The 17,910-nt window shown below is 45.9% G+C and overlaps 1 protein-coding gene across 1 annotated transcript in view; it reads right to left on the bottom strand.

Moving 5' to 3' along the window:
* MAN1C1 (mannosidase alpha class 1C member 1) overlaps nucleotides 1–17,910 on the bottom strand; it is a 122,039-nt gene that overhangs the window by 72,326 nt on the left and 31,803 nt on the right. The window contains exon 2 of the mRNA XM_072975087.1: nucleotides 4,102–4,198. Coding sequence (XP_072831188.1) covers nucleotides 4,102–4,198 — 97 coding nt within the window. The remainder of the gene's footprint in view (nucleotides 1–4,101; nucleotides 4,199–17,910) is intronic.

A 17,910-nucleotide genomic window follows, 5' to 3' on the forward strand; every position in this document is an offset into this window, starting at 1 on the left:
GCTGAGTGAACCCTGGAGCCCTCATGTGGGTCCCTGGGTCCAGGAGACTTGGTCACACCCCAGTCAAAATGGGAGAAGCACACACTGTCCTAAGGGCCTGACGTCATCCTCAAAGCAGCTGAACTTGAAGAATGCTTCCTGTGTGCTGGGCATGAATATAAGCACTTCTCATGGATTACCTCATTTTGTTCTCAGAACAGTCCTGTGAGTAGGGACCATGGTTGTCCCCACTTCATAGCTGGGAAACTGAGGCCCAGAAAGGGTAAGAAACTTGCCTAAGGTCACACAGCTAGGAAGTGGCAGAGGAGCATGCAAATCCAAGCCATCTGGCCTCAGAGTCCATGCTCTTCAGCTGGCTTATTCAGTATCTCCCAGGTCCTAGCAGCAGCACCTTGTACAGGGAAGGAAGCTGGGCCTCTGTGTACTGAACCACTGTGCTTTACGGTATTGCTGGCTGCCATTCTATGGCTGGTTCCTCTGCCCTCCCCTCCTCAAATGTCTTCTACAAGTGGCAGACTTGCCTCTGTGACTGAATATGATAAGAGCATCGCCATTGAGGGCCAGCCTTGTGCCAGTGAACAGGCTGTGTCCTCTCTGCTCACAGCTGCTAGGGTCTTGGGGGCATTTCTGGACAGGACCTGCTGAGTCAGACTGTGGTAAACAGGAAGCCACTTTAACACCAAATATCTCAGGACACCAAAACTGGCTTGAGAGGTGCCTCACCTAGAGGTCTTACTTTCAAAGTGAGGACAGATTCAGGGAGGGGCACACAAGTGGCTGGGAGGGGAAATTCAATTTGGTGAAATGCTAAACAGGGAGACCAGGCTTTGCATCCAACGTCTTTGCTGCAGCTCCCGTATATCCTGCAAAGCCCGGAACCAGCATGAACTCGTTTCTCTTCCCCATACACAGCCCTCTTGGCCCCTCAGGCCCAGGGAGGAGGCTGCAAGAGCCCATGTCAAACTGATATGCACCAGGATGCAGGAAGCAGCTCAGGGTCCCTCGTACATTGACTCAGCCATGTGGGACAGGGTGGGGACAGCTGCCACCTGACCATGCCCTGCAGGGCCCAGCTTACAGTGAGGTCATTGATGACAGCAGTTGCCAGAGCCCAGGAGTGATGCCGCCCAACAGCCCACGTGAGTGCAGCAAAAGGATGGTGTGACAAGCAGCTCAATTCAGGCCAGTTCACCTCCTATCTTCAAGAACAGTCTGGATTCCAAGCCCCTCATGGTTCCACCCCAAACTAGAACCTCCTCCAGTCTCCTAGAATGTCCCTAAACCCTCCTCTGGGGATGTTCCCATAAGCCTCCGTATCATCAGACCCGTTTGCGGCAACAATAAGCATAGCCACCATCTATGAGAAGGTTCTGTGTGTCCGACAGGCCCTGGGCTGGGGGACTGATGTTTTCATTAGTTCCACTTTATAGAAAACTCAGGCTCAGAGAGAAATGCCTTGCCCAAGGTCACTCAATCAGGAAGCAGTGAAGTCTGAATTTCAACTTGTTGGGCTCCAGGGGACCAGAACCACAAGCTAGTGAAGCACTGTTCACATCACTGATTATGACCCCTTCCACTTGTCCCTCTCCCTGACAGCACCTAGACAGACCCCAGAGAGGCCCCGAGGAAGGGTTGACAGTGTATGTTTCGGTAGAGCTGGTGGTTTCGCTGTGCCATTTATCCCTGTATCCCCAGCAGTCAGCACTGAGCATCGCACTAGACAAGCATCCGTTGAGTGAAAGAGTGAGAAAATCAAGAGCAGCTTTTCCCTGCCCAGTGCCTGAGTCCCTACACACTCTCTTTTCCCAGGAGCCAGCCGCCCACTGTGGCTCATTTGCTGGCTGCAGAAGGAAGGCCTCACTGCCAGGACTGCTGTAGGCACGGGTGATGAGGCATCCAGGGCCTTGCCAAGGCTGCTTTTGGGAGACAGACAACCGAAGACACCTCAGAATCCTCCATGGGCTCACCTGGGCAACTGCCAACCACATTTATTACAATGGAAATCCTAAATCATGCATATATACTTGTTCTGCATGCTCTCATAGCAGCCTGAGTGTGAAAAAAGAAGCAACAGGGGCCCAGAGAGATCAAGCAACTTGAACTTGGCCACACATGTAGTTCAGGGCAGAATGAGGACTCGGGCCCAGGTCTTATGGCTCAAGGTCCAGGTTTCTTACCATCATTCCAAGCTGCCCACTCTCTGTCAGGCTCAGTGATGGGAATAAGGCCAAAAGGTTGAGATTTAAATCAGAGCCCCTGAGGAATTTCACAAAATGGGACTTGGTGCAGCCCAGTTCCTCCCATTAGTGCGCCCCATGAATGGCCCTCGGATGGTCCAAGCAACAGCTATGCCTATGCTGGGCAGTTTCAGAAATCAACAGCCTCCCCCCAACCTCCACCAATTCCCTGAATATTTGCAAACTGTATAGAGAGAAGGAGAGGAGCCTCCTTGATTATGTCCCTCATTGACACTAGTAGCCAAAGCTCCAACAACTCTGATGAGAGCCACACCAGCCATCTCTCCCCAGGGCTGATGTGGGTGTTGGAGAAGGTCTATGTTCTAGGCAGGTAAGGCAGCGAGCCTCCGAAATTGGCATCCACCCATTTCATATTTGAAGCTAAAGGAATATCTATCTTCCTGCCTTCTGTTCCCTCTCTCGGAACCTATCCTAAGACAACACTTTATGAACAAAGATGATAACTGCTGCATTATTTTTAATAGCAAAAATTTACAAATGACCATTGTCCAACTTTAGTGGCATGGCTAAATGAATTATGACATATCTATGCAATAATTGCAACCATTAAAAATATTCTTCATGAAAAAATTTACATGAGTTAGGGAAACACTTATAACATTAATTAATTTAAAAAAGAAACAATATAATATTGTATATAAAGGAGGGAGGGGAAAGCATACAGAAGATTAAAAGGAAATGAGCCAAGATGTCAACAGAGGCTGCATCTACGTGCTGAAACGAGTTATTTTTTGTCTGCTTTACACTTTTTGATACTTTCTCTTTTCCTCTACGTGCCTATGATAGCCAGGAAAAGAAAAAGCAGCAGCAGCAGCTACCTCAAATCACAACCCCCCACTCAAGAAGAGTGAACTGTCTGAACAGCCAGAAAGGTTATGATGCTGCCTGGTTAGAGGGAGGAAGGTAGGTCCTGTGTCCCTTTTCCCATAACACAAATATTCTTACAGGGCCATATGTGTAGGGGACCTTCCCTTGTAAACCTGCTTTCGAAATTTTGCAAGGAATTTTCATCTGACTTAGTTCTTGGGTTCTTACTGTCAGGAGTCTGTGTCTCTAAGCGGTGGGGAATATAGGTGATGTATTTCCATCTCCAGAACCCCCTGCCTCTCAGAGAAGAAGGAAGCCAGGTGCCTCCAGCATCTTTTCATAGGGAAGGCCTGCAGAGAGGGGAGCTAGCCATTTGTTCAGGAGTTACATTTGAAATCTGAAGCTGTGCCCACTATAAGGTACTTTGCAGCCTCTCCAGCTGAGAGGGGCTTTGGAGGCTCTGACTTAGGAGGATCTCACAGCTGCAAAGGGCAGAGATGTCAGCAAGCGAGGCTGCAGATAAAACTTGAGCTGCCAAAACGCAGCAGCACCGTGTTGCTCCCTAATGTGCGAATGTCTGTCCACAAGCCAGTCAGCGGGAGATACCCTCCCAAGACCCTAAATGCACTGTGTGTGCCCACCTCGTTAAAAATGTATTTGGTTTCTCTAGGGAAACAGCTAAGATCACTTTACAGGCACTTGGAAGAGCGGATTTAAGCCCAATCCTCTGTGTCCTTCAAAACTGTAAACTTCTGTGGAAACGAGTGTCCATCACTTACCATCCCCCCTCACATTTCCAAGATTTTTTGCTCTGAAAATGAACAAAAGGTGCATACAGACAAGTGTATAAAGTAAGGGGGAAGTGTGTGGGTTCCCTCCAAATCTAGAAGGCTCAGAAGCCTACACAGCCCCACAGGAACTCAAGCTTGGGATCCCCAGGTCTGGAGAAATAGGGAGACAGCTCAGGAGGTGAAAAGCCAAAACTAAAATCCCCTGCTCGGCCCCCAGGGCAGGGGTCTCCCCGACATCCACTCACCGAACATGCTGCCCTCGTAGCCGTCTTTTGTGAGGGGCCGGAGCTCGTTCTTCCCCATCGCGTAACGCTTGTAGCTCTGCCAGGCAAACTGCATCATCTGCGAGAGAATGGGAAACAGCAAACCTGAGCACGGTGACTCCCAGCAACGCTCTTTGCGACAGGACTTGAGACCACGTTTAGAAAACAATCTTCCACATTAAGAAAGATGGCTTCCTCTCACCATAATTTCACTCATAATTACAGCTGCCTGGAAGGCCATTCTCCTCAGACAAGCCCACACATCCAGTGCCTACCCATAGATTCCTTAGAGAAGACACAAAAAGCACTAAATATATTCCAGCCACTCGTCAGTGCCAAAGTGAAAAGCCACCTCTTTCAGGAAGCCTTCCAGTGACTGGACCTCCAGGGACCCTCTGAAGGGAAGGAAACGGACTTCACTGAGTGAGGCCTGTTAGAATCTGATAGAATAATCCCCCTGAGCTAGGGATTGTTAACTCAATTTTATAGATAAGGAGACAAGTCAAGACATAAGGTAACTTGCTCAGGGTTACCCAGTGAGTCAGTGAGAATGCTGGGAATTGAACACATGCCCTCTGGCTCCAAAGCCTTAGGTCTGTCCCACAAAGTCACTGCATGAGTCTCTGTGAACTCCTCCAACACTTGGCTTGACCTACCCTGGCTGTCCCAGGCCTCCTAGCACCCCAGCTGGTCACTGTCAGTTTTTGTTACCCTGGCTCTGGACCATAAGCTCCTTGAAGCCAGAAACTACACTTTCCTTGCCTCAGTTTCCCCAAAGCTCCCAGCATAGGGCTTAGCAAAGAGTATTTGGGGGCTCTGTCATGAGTGCATGCATGAGTTCTTATTACATTAAGGCAACTATGTCAGCCCCTTAGGAGCATCATGCAAGCACCTTGGTCCCCTGCTGCACTGAGCACTGAAGGCTGGAGGAATGCGGGTAATAATCCGTCCTTAGTCCTGTTTCCTCGCCCTGCCAGGGTTTCTCTTTTGCCTTTGATGGCAGGGTGCAAAAGGAGGACAGCAGAGCAAGGCTGTGGGGTGACCCTGGCGCAGAGGCAGGAGCCAGCCCAGGCAGTGGAGGCTCAGCTGAGGGACAGGGAAGTGGGAGGCAGCCTGCGGTAGTGGAAAGAACTCAGGCTTCGGTGCCAGAGAGGCCTGGGTTCTAATCCTATCTCCACCACTGTCTCTTTGGCTTTAGCAAGTGACTAAATATCTATGAGCTGCTTCCTCTTTGAGATGGGAATAACAAGGATTGCTTTGCCACAGCCCTGAAAAGTTTAACTGAGAGAAAGTAGCTGGAAATGCCGTTTCCGACCTGACACAGCAGTGATTGACAAACGCTAGTCTTCTTCCCTCCTCGGCCTTTAAAGTCTAGTTCTCTGAGCCTCATCTGTTCACTCCTCCTTTCATCCATCTTATTAGTTCTCAGACTTTGGCACGCATCAGAATCATCTGGAGAGCTTTTTAAAACACCGTTGGGCCCTTTGAGTTTCTGATTCAGCAGGTGTGGGGTGGGGCCTGAGAATTTGCCTTTCTAACGGGTTCCCACGTGGTCCATGGGCCACATCTGAGAAACACTCATCTATCAGAAGTGTTTCTTTCTGTCATCTCACTTCCAGACACTGTCTGGAATCCCTTTGCTTTTCTCCTTCCATCTCCCAGCCCACCTTCCTGCCTCAGCTCCATCTTTCTGGACACTGCCATCTGCGTTCTCCATGCCCTGCCACTCCTGGTGCCAAGGCCGAGAAGCCGTCTCTTCCAGTCACATCTGGACAGTAACTACTGCCATGTTCACCACTGCAGCCCAAGTGCACAGACCAGGAGGGCAGACCTGACAGGTCTATGGCCTGGGCTTTCCATGAAATGGCAGAATAATCTAGTACCATCTCTCCATTTCACAGATGATGAAACTGAGGCTCAGAGATGGACAGTGGTCAGAGTGGCACAGCCAGCAGGGATGGAATACAGCCCTTTCAACTCCCAGGCTAGCAGACCCCTCCTCCACGCTTGGCTTGATGTGTGGCTTCCCATGAGACACACGTGCCAATGTCATGGTAATGCATGCCAAGCACTTGGCACAGGCTTCGAGTCCTGGTTCCACTCCTCTGTTATTTTCTACTTATCTTGAATTGGCAATAACAGAAACTAATTGCCGGGTGTGAGCACTTAAGGGAGACTGGCCTCTTCCCTGGGTCTCTCTTATCTGGGGGCCCCCTTGATTAAGTCAATGTGAGGGAGGTGGCTGGGAAGGAGAGCAGCAGGAGGCTGTTAAAACACAAATGGCAGCAGGAAAGCAGAAGCAGAGGTCTGGAGGGGGAGGACTGCACCCTACCCTCTAGTCCCTCCTGCTTGAGAGAGACAGAACAGGGAGAGAAGTGGGTGTACAGGAGTAATTAAGAGAATCATAGGTATCTACATGTTCTCAAAGGAACTGTCACGGCAGGGGCGTGGGGGTATTTGGAACACAGCCCGTTCTCACCGTCATCACATCAATGGAGGGAAATGCAGGCACAAATAATCCCTGTGTCACTTGGGAAAGGATTCAGAAGGCAACCAGAGCTACTCTCAAAACACACACACACGAGCACAAAGATACACAGGCCCTCAAATGCTAGTTCTTATGTCTCCACCTTGGTCACAAGCCCACGTGCTGGATGAACAGGGGTGATGCGGAAAGGCCCCAGCCAGGCAGTCCTTACCTCTCTTCCTAACCCTAATGTACTGGGTGTCCTGTCCAGTGCTCAGCCGCAGTTTGGGCTACAGCCATGGTGGGAGTGCTCCTTCGGCCCACACCCTCCACTTCCCTGCCAACTGCTTATCTGCCTTCAGATCCCAGCTGAAAAGGCATTTTTGCAGGGAGGCCTCCTCCCCAGCTAAGCCTAAGTCAGGCCCCTACTCCGATCTTGCATTCCTGATGTCAAGTCCCACATCAGCCTGCAGTTATGCTTTTATTACGCATCTATGTGGTTAGTGCCCCCACCCCCATTCACTGCTGCATGCCCTGCAACTCATCCACGGACTGGCAAATAATAGGTGCTCATTAAATATCTGCTGAATGAATGTAAGAACAAATAAGAAAATTGGCTCTGGAGCTTAGCACAACCCTGGGAGACTCATGGGAGCCACATATGTCACAGGTAAAATAGGCAATGGGTGGGGGGAGGGGGGCTTCTGAGCAACATAGGTGCTCAGACAAAGGTAAGCGAGTGTCTCAAGGGAAATTTCATGGGCACCAAGTGTCCTGATGGACAGGTAGGACTATGAGGGACACAAAAAGAGGCCGACAAACAGAAAGGCTAATCTCACTCTACGTGTCTTGGACAACCCCTGGATTTGGCTTTAGAGACACAGAGTCCCTGGCTTCATGCTTAGGCAGTTCTAAGACCTCAGAGGTCACCCAGGTCACCTCCTGCCCCACGCAACTTCCTTAATAAAAGACTAAGTAACCTCTCTTTGAATACCCTCAGTGATGACAGCCCATTCAATTGTGGTGTTCCACAAAGTTCTGCCTTACTCAACCCAAATCTGCTTTTCCCTATGGGCTGTGGGGAAGACAGCTCGTGTGCTTCCACCAGAGATCTTCACGCAGGGGAGCCCACTCTCAAGTCACCTTCGGCTGCCTGTTGACTGGCTGAACAGCCCAGAGCCTTCAATGTTCCCCCAGTGGCAGAGCTCTGAGTCCCTCGAAACTGCAGGTGCACATCATCATGGTTTTCATCCATTTATTATGGTTGGCTGTACTTTTGGTAACAAGAAGAAACCAAAATGCAAAGTGGAACCAAAGCAGTTCAGTTACATCTGAACCAGATTCTGTGGGTGTGGACTTGCCATCTGTCCCTAATAATTCCTTCTCCTTGGACGTGGATACCATTTCATGCTGTCAGGATCTTTCTGGAACCAGATCTTATCATTCAATGTGTGTGTGTCTGCCTGTTTTGGGTATTCTGCCTGCTTTGATGGGACCACCATCTGTGTCTCCCTCCCAAGTTTTGGACAGAAACATTAAATAGCTGGGCTGGGAACAGAGCTGGAGATATAGCAGCAGGAACCCCTCTGCTGGATCCAGCACTGCTCTGAGTGTCATCTGTTAGCAAGTGAGGAATCTGCCAATCAGTCCAAGCCCCGAGTCTCCATTTTTGTAATATAAAGATATTGTAAAGGATAGGATTGAAATACAAGAACACTCTGCCCCAATAAAGCTAGTACAGAGGAAATAGACTGCTTTTTTCTTTTTTCTTTTCTTTTCTTTTTTAAAGAAAAATCAGGGGTTAGACTGGCATGATTTGTTCTTAGAGAACCAATTTTGGCTCCTATGGATCATCATTTTTGGTTCTAAATGCTTGCAAATTATTAACTTAGAAACCATCCAGTCCCACTAGGATGGCTGTAATAAAAAAGATGGACAATAACAAGTGTTGGCCAAGATGTGGAGAAATTGGAAGCGTCATCAATTGCTGATGGAAATAAAGATGGTGCATTTGCTTTGGAAAACAGTTTGGCATAAAAAGTTAAATATGGAGTTGCCATGTGACCCAGCAATTCCACTCATAGGTGTACACCTGTGCTGAAAAGAGTTAACATAGAAGGAAAGACTTCTATGCTTAGAAGGGCTCTTCTTGCAAGTTTGGCCCCTGGCTTGCATCTGGAAACTTGGATTTAGTGAGTGTTCTCACCATTCTTTGGTTGGTAAGGGTGGTTAACTGTACCGAGACTGTACAAACAACGTGGCATATGCTGAACACCTGCTTTCCTTCTGGCAGTCTGGAATTTTGGTTCATGTTAACCAGAGGGTACTCACATGACCAGTCCCCAATAAAACCTTGGGCACTGAGTCTCTGATGAGCTTCCCTGGTGGACAATGTCTCACATGTGTCACCACAACTCAGTGCTGGAGGAATTTAGTGTGTCCTGTGTGACTCCACTGGGAGAGGACTCTTAGAAGCTGCACCTGGTTTCCTCTGGGCTTCTCTGTATGCACTTTCCCCCTTTGGTGATTTTATTTTGTGTCCTGTCACTGTGGTAAATCACAGCTAGGAGCAGGACTATGTGCTGAGCCCTGTGAGCCCTCCCGGTGAATCACTGAACCTAGTGGTGGCACTGGGGACCCCAGCACATACCCAAGAAAGTTAAAAACATATGTCTACACAAAAAGTTGTACATGAATGTGCAAAGCAGCACTATTTGCAATAGCCAAAAGGTGGAAACAACCCAAATGTCCATTGACTAATGAAGGAATCAACAAAAAGCGGTAAATATGTACAATGGAGTATTACTCAGCTATAAAAAAGAATGCAGTGCTGATACACACTACAACCTGGATGAACTTTGAAAACACTGTGCTTAGGAAAGAAGCCAGATACAAGAGGCTACACAGCATGTGATGCTATTTGTATGAAATGTCCAGAATAGGCAAATTCATGCTGGCAGAAAGTAGATTAGTGATCACCAGGGGCTGGGGAAAAGGACATGGAGAATGCTAATGGGTATGGGGCCTTTTGAGGGTGATGAAAATGTTCTAAAATTGATTGTGATGATAACTGTACAACTCTGGGACTATACAAAAGACCACTAGATTTTTTACTTTAAAAAGGTGAATTTTATCATATGTGAATTATAACTCAATGAAGCTATTATTAATTTATATTTTTTAAAACTATTAATGGGGACAAATGGATACCCTATGCCTTTTGAAATAACACACTGAGAAGGACACACCATCATTTCAGTAGTATTCCTGCCAAAAATGCAAATCTGAACCAAATCATGAGGAAAGATCAGACAAACCCAAATTGAAGAACAAGCTACTTTACTCTTCAAAAACATCAAGGTCGTGAAAGAAAAGGAAAGACTGAGGAACTGTTACAGAATGAAGGAGACTACAGAGACACGAACTAAATGCAATACAGGATCTGGACGTGCTCCTGGAGCAGAAATAACAACAACAATTACTCATTATTATTACTACTACTATAAAAGAGAATTGTCAACATAACTGACAAGATGTGAGTAAGGTATAGGGATCATATAGTACTGTATCAACCTTAATTTTCTGGTTTTACTGTGGTTATGCAGAAAAGTAGAACCAACCTTTTGGAAATACACAATGAAATGTTTAGGAGTAAGGGGCATTATGCTTACAACTTTACTCTCAAATGGTTCAGAAACCAATGTGTGGGGTTGGGGGCGGAGAGAGAGAGAAAGAGAGAGAATGCACAAAGTAAACAGGGTAAAATGCTAACATTTGAGGAATCTGGGTGAAGAGTAAATTCGAATCTTTGTAGTATTTTTTGCAACTTCTCTACAAGCCTGAAATTCTTTAGAAAAGAAAAGTCTTAAGGAACTTTGCTGGAGGTTGATGTCTTTTCACCCAGATTTATACATGAAAGAATTCTGCTTTCCTCCACTTTTATAAATTAGACAGAATGTGCTTGTTGCCAGTCCCCGTGTGGCTCCTCTTACCCCTCAGTGCCTCAAAGGCCCTCCTGGGCTTTCATCCCCTCACCAAGCCTGTCCCACCCACTCTGGTCAGAGGATGGAGCAAATGAGGAACTAGCAATTTGGGTTTCTCTTTTTATATTTATATTACCATGTTCAAATGAAGTGCCCATCCTTACTCTGTTCTTCCTGCTCCAGAAATAAACTAAAAGGTACCTTTTGTGGTTCTAAACATTTTCCAGCAGTCCCAGCTCAATCCAGACTTCAGCCTAAGCCCTTTTCTCACATCTCTGGGTCACTCCTTTCACTTGAGCTCAGTTCTGTACCCCTACTTCCCTCTTCTGCCCACATCCTTTCCAATAGTTTTAAAAAGTAAGGTTGTTCGATCGATGGATGGATGGATCGATTTACCCATCTTTCTTTCTTTCTTTTAATGTATCCAAGGTATAGAATCTCACTGCAGAAAAGCAGAGAGAAAGAAAACAGTCACCCATCATTCATATATAATAACCACCATTCCCACTTTGGTGTCTCTCTTTCCATTTTTTTCATTTATCTTTGCTTCTCCCAGTGATGATGATATAAACATTTTCCATTTTATTACAAAGGCTTTGTAAACATCATTTTAGATAGCTATATCATAGCCTGGCAAGTAGGTTCAGCATCATTCACTTAATCTGCCTCCCGTATAACTGAACATGTCAGTGATTTCTACTTGGGGGCTGCTGTAAATAATGCCATAATGAACATCTTTGTGCACACTCTTTTTCTATATTTCAAGTAAGTTCCTGAGGCCAGTGCCTCTAAGAAATTTCTAGTAATAAAGTAGATGTTATTAATAGGTATGTTTCCTTTAAAAGATTGAATTCATGTTACGAAGTGAAAGAAGCCAATCTGGGAAGGTTCTGCAACTGTCTGATTCCAAGTGTACGGTGTTCTGGGAAAGGCAAAACCACAGAGACTAAAAGATCATTGGCTGTCAGAGGTTGGAGGGGAAGAAGCAATGAATGAGGTTCAGCAAGGAGCATTTTTAGGATCACTAAGACAGACTACTCTGTATGATGCTGTGATGGTGGATACGTGTCATTGTACATCTGTCCAAACCCACAGACACTTTGTTTTGCCCACCACTGTGCAAAACTTGGTGACTAGTAAAGTATATAACAATTTATGACAACACATAAAGTAGTTCACTTGAGAAGATAAAACTAACATCATGAACGATCACTGCTCACATTTGTACAACTCTTTGCACACTTTCTCTCATAGATGTTGTTCCCCTTTAGAAATAATCATGCTGAAGTATGAGATGTAAAGTACGAAACAGATATTAAAAATTGTGTATCCAAATGTTTAGTAATACAAACTAAATATCACTATATGAGATACAAAAATGCTCATTATATAATATTAATTGGAAAAGCATGATACCAAATTGTATACTATGAAAATATTGGACTATGTATGAGTATTTTAAAAGGAAAAAAAAGACTGGAAGGGAAAACACAAAAATGCTGACAATGGTTATGTTGGATAGTGAGAAGCTTAGTGGTTATTTTTTTCTTATTATTGACCTATATTTTCTGGATTTTCTGTAATGAATATCTAGAAAGTTTGTAAGGAGAAAATTGGAGATTGTTAAAATGAAAAACATAAGGACCAAATGATACGGTGCTACGCGTAAGTCAAAAGGGAGCTTGTGGGTGGTTGGCCGTGGGTTGGAAGGAAGGAGCAGGTTTTGATAGAGGAGGCCTTCACAGCTGGGAGTCAGAGAGGAGGCCAACCAGCAAGAGAAACAACATAAATAGAAGCAGAGAGCCAGAATCCCAGAGTCAAACACGATTTAGCACCAGAGACATTATCTATTTCCAAAGCCACTTTTTACAAGAACTGTGTGAGACCAGACAGGGGAAATGACTTGCCATCGTCTGGATGCAAAAGTTAGCACAGGGATGGTCGTGCTTCCAAAAACATGGGCCAGGACAGTGAAGCCGCAGATGGGGGTAGGGGCAGCCTGAGATATGGCAAGAGAAATTTGGGACAGACTCAAGAATGTGGCTGTTAAGAATCAAGAGATATGAGAAATAAACACCCAAAGAAATTATACCTCTGCCCTCACTGGGTTCTAGAAATACACACCAAGCCATGATTATTTGTATGTGTTTGTGTGTGTGTGTGTGTGTGCATGTGTATGCATGCATGTCCATGCTAGAGACAGAAGGAGTTCTAGATGATCTTTGGAAGCTCCTCCCTTCCAGCAGTCTATGATTTATAGATTTAAAGAACACCTAACAATAGACCACAAAGCCTTCCCTTTGCCGAGTTCTGCAGAGGCAGGAAACAAAGCTCCAGTTATAGAGAGACAGGCAGAGCAATTGGAGATAAATCCTAAGACACCTCTTCAGTTCTTTCGCAAACAAAAGCTGTTCTTGTCCACCTGAACAAATTACAGTGACATGAAATCTTGAAATGAAAAATATTTACCACTTTGAGGCAGACATTATTATTTTGTTTAAGATGTTCCTTCTACCTGTCTCAGAGCTCTCCTAGAGCTAGAATCCTCTCCTGCAGAAAAGCAACTAAAATCCACTGCATCACCCAGGCACAGATGCCCACCCCAGGCTGAGGAGCCCCAGAGCGATGGAACCAAGAGAGAAAGGAGACATTTGGGGAGAGAAGGAAATGGGAATGCCAGCAGACTGTCTCAAGAGTGGGAAACTGAATAGAAAGTTTGCCTTGGAAAGTTCTTGGGCAACTGGGGAGGAAGGAGCGATCACTGAAACAGGGAGACATTCTCCCTGCCTTTTTAAATAAAATATGCACACAGACAGGATCAGGTCTGGCAATGACCCAGAACCACATTTGCAACATCTCAAAGCTGCCAAGAAGGGAAATGGATTTTCCCAGTCATTAAAGACAAGCGCTCACACTGTGACTTGCAGCCTTATTGGCATCTCCCAGTGGCGACACCTGTCCCATCTGCAGGGGCTAAACGGGAAAGGGCTTGGTCTCTAATGATACCTGGATCTAATAACCACACAGATTAAGAGATTAGAACGTTGGGTTGATTTCTTTTCCCTTCACGTTCAGCACAGCCCAGATAAACAGCTGACAGCTCAGTACCTAGAAACCATCCATGTTAGATTTCTCAATCCACCCCATCTTTTGGTGCCCCACAAAATGATCTGATTGGCAATTGCTGATGAGACATCTGTGAACATATAATCCCTGGTCTATAGTTCAAAAGCTGGATGCAGGATGGGGTTTGGTTGCGTTGAGGGGTTGGAGGGGTGGGTTGGGAGTAGATGGAGACATGCTGCCTCCAACCCTCTCACTTCTGAGTTTGCTTGAGCTATTGAAGGGCAAATGTAGGAAGTGAAAATGTGATATGACTTCCTACCTATCTGAGGTCCAGACAGCAATCCCACACCCTGCCCATGGGACCCAGGTTTGAGCAGTCTCAGAAATCTCACCCCATCTGTAGCTCTTCTAAGGCACTGTAGCTGCGGGTCCTGGAGGCAGACAGACCCTTGCTATTCAAAGTGTGGTCCAGGGACCAGCCATTGGCATATGCATGCAGGGAGCATGTTAAGAATGTAGCATCCTGGGCCCCACCCCAGACCTGCCAAATTGTAGCCAGTATTTTAACAAAATCCCCAGAAAATCCAAATATACAGTTAAGTTTGAGATGCTGCTCTAGGGCTCTGCCACCTGCTGGCTGTGTGGCCTTGAGTGAGTGATTTAACCTCTCTGACTCTCAGTTTCCTCATCTGTAAACGGATATGAGTATTTAATCCTTATAAAAACCCTGAGAGTAAGATAACACACGTAGGGTACTTAGCACAGCAGCTGGTTCATAATGTGTGCCCAATAAAAAGCAGCCACAGGATGATTGCTACCCTGTTAATTTACCTACTAAGTATCTCTCCATCCACTTCTCTCTGCACCACCACTCTAACCCACACCCCTCACATCTCTCCATGGGACTCTTGCAGTAGCCTCCTGACTGGCCTAGAGGAGTCCTCTCTGGCCTCATACACTGTTCTCCATACGTAGCCAGGGGGATTATCCAAAGTGCAAATTTATTCATATCTCTGCCCTACCCTCAACACACACAAACACTTCCATCAGGTATAAAGATCAAACTCAATAAGGCCCATCAAGCCCTGTAGAGTTCCACATACTTATGCCTCCAGCTTCAGATTATCCTACCCGTCTCTGCCCAGCCATATGAGCTTTCTTCCTCAGTTCCTCAAAGAACTGTGCCTCCTCCTGCCACAGGGCCTTTGCACATGATAGTCTCGCTCCTTGGGTCACTCCTCCCTCCACTTTTAGCTTGATAAACTCCATGCATCTTTCAGATCGCAGCTTAGTTGCCATGTCCCAGTGAAGCCTGACCACCCGGTCAGGATCATGTTGAATCCTCCTATTATAGAAGACTATTAAAATCAGAACTTTACATTCATTGTGTGATTGGTTGATTAATATCTCTTTCCCCTGCCCACCAGAACGCAGGCTCCATTTGCTCACTAGTGCTCTCCAGCACCTAGAAGAGAGCCCAGCACATAGAGGTTCTCCATAAATGTATGCTGAATAAATATCTAAGGATGATGACAACACAGCGGGGGCTCCCCTGGGCTGCTCCTGTTGTGAGGACCATGGGAAAGGAGGCTGTGTGGGACAGAAATACCTACTGCCTGGTTACTTTGCCTCAACAAGGATATACAAAGACTCAACAAGGGAACAGCTCCAACTATGAGGCCATAAAGGATAGCAAGAATGGGTGAGATACTTTTCCATTGGACACCTTTTTTATCTTGGTGCAGTCTGCTGATGGAGTAGGTCACAAGTAAATCTGAGCTCTGCACTGCACTGAGATTGGTTCCCTGATTGCAAAGTAAAGGGTCTTCCCTACTCGTCTATTCTATCATAGACAGGACATCGGAGTGGGGGCAGGGAGACGGGGAGTTGAGGACAAAGACGAATAACAGTAGGGAAGATCTCAGTGCATCTGAGTGAAAGTTCAAGGGAAAATGGTTCAACAAGGCCATTTTGAAGGAATTTAGAGTAAAAACCACCCACCTATGTGCAGGTAGCTCTATCATTTTCAAAGTGCTTTTCCTTCCTGACTAGAGCCTGTGGTCACCTGTGAGTGGGGCAGGGTGTCATCATCACCCCCATTTTACAGGAAAATGCATACATTTACAGAACATATAGCATGCACCTCAGCTCTGGGAAGCCCTCTCGAGGAGGAAGTAAGGCTTAGTAGTTAAGAGCCTGGCTTTGGATCCCAGCTCTCCCCAGTTGTGTGTCCTTAGACAAGATACTTAACCTTTCTGTGCCTCGATTATCTAATTTGTTTAAAAATAACAATACTGTTTTATTATGCTTATCCAGTGTTTTCCATGGGTCATCAGTGCTTTACATATATATTAACTCTTTAATTTTCACAATAATTTTATAAGATTAGTGTATCACTACTCTCATTCTCATATGAAGAAGCTGAGGCACATGCCCAAGTGTCACATCAGGTAAGGGACAGAGCCAGGATTTGAACCCAGGCAGTCTATGCTCTTGGCACAAGGCTTAGAGAATGAGCCAGTATTTCTTGAGCACCTCCATGTACCAGCCTCTGTGCCAGATGTTATCTTACACTTTACCTCATTTAATCCTCCACTGCTGCTCCAGGAAGCAGGTGTTACGCCCATTTTATAGCTGAGAAAACTGAGGCTCAGAAAGGTTCAGTAATTATTCCAAGGACACACAGCCAGTAAGTAGAGGGTTTGGGTTCAAACCTAGGTCTGATTCCAACCTTTGCCTCTCTTTGTTCTTTTCTCAACCTCCTGTCACCTGACAACCATTTAAATAATATGAATTGAGTATCTACTAGGTACCCCGTGTCCTGGTACATGCAGTAGTAGACAAGAAGGCAAGGTTCCTGCCCTCACTGCTCCTGTACCCTAGTGTGGGGAGATGGATGATAAGGAAACAAATATGCAGGGTAATTTTGAATAGTGATAAGCACTATGAAGAAAAACCAAGGAAGGTAAGGGGGAAGAGGATGGCTGAGTGGGCAGAGGTGGCCAAGGAAGGCCTCCAAGATGATAATTGAACTGAGATCTTAATTAGTATGTGAAGAAAAAAAAAATCTCCTTCTGTTTCCCACGTGTAGCCCAAGAAATGCATTTGACTTTTCTCTTTATTCCTCCTAGGCCCCCATCAGCTGAGGTTCCAAAGTACATATTTTCTCTTTTTTGGCAAGAAAGGCTTGCAAAACCTACTGATAAGGTTACCCGTTCACACCAGGAGAGAGAATTTCAAAGCAGTAAACAGACCTGCTCAGCCTTACAAACACCATATAAAATGACTCAGGTCCTGGAGCTCATTCATCCTACAAAGCCAAGGAGCTGCCACCCCATAAGCATTCCTTGGATTTGCATTAATCAGACAGCTCATTTCTTTTCATTTTTCTAGGTCTGCGATGATGGCTGATGTGCGGTGGCACTTCTGGATTCATAATAAGGGGTTGGGTGGTGTTTTCTCACTCCTACAAGACTAAATTTCATGGGACCTTTAGGACATCTTCCTTGACAGTGCTGAGCTCAAGTGCTGTGTTCTTGAAAGGACTATAAAAGATAACCTGATCACCCAGGAGAGAGTAAAACATCAAGAAATTTGATTTCAAAACCCTGGAACAGAATATCAAAGAATAATTAACTATGAAAACCAACCGTCTCTAATCTTGATGAACTAATGGGACAGACTAGGAAAGAGAGAAAACTCAGATCTTCAAGTTTCACAGGTTTTTGAATTGTTGGAATGATCAGAATCAAAGCTCATGCAGGCCTTCAGCTGGCTTGACTTTGAGCCTTCTCCTCCCACCTCCCTCAAATCCACACACCCTACTCCCAAGTAACCTGAGGCACCTGCCCCAGCTCTGCTGCTCTGGCTTCTAATAAAAGCAGTATTTTCTCTTTCTCGGCTGCCTACAGATCTGGGCTTCCTGCTGGGGCCTGTAAACCTGCTGCAGGAAGGTGGCAGCTCCTGCGGAGCTGGCAAAACAGACCCTTTCACAGAAGCGAGACAAATGGACTGACAGCCAGTGACGGGTGATTCGATAAAACCTTCATAAAATTCCTCTTCCCTGTATTTGCTTTTGAGATACAACTCTGGGTGACGGTGGCTCCCAGGGGGCTCTTTCATAAATCTCAAAGACAAGCCCTTTCAGACGTTCCCTACAAAAGAAAGGGCTTGGTGAGATTTCTGTCACCAACAGCCGTATATTCTGAATAAAGGAGAAAACCGTCATGTTTTCCCAATTTTGAGCATGGTGGCTAAAAAAACATTGCATAAAAA

Source organism: Vicugna pacos, chromosome 13 (genome assembly GCF_048564905.1).
Source record: "Vicugna pacos chromosome 13, VicPac4, whole genome shotgun sequence".
NCBI classification, from domain to species: domain Eukaryota; kingdom Metazoa; phylum Chordata; class Mammalia; order Artiodactyla; family Camelidae; genus Vicugna; species Vicugna pacos.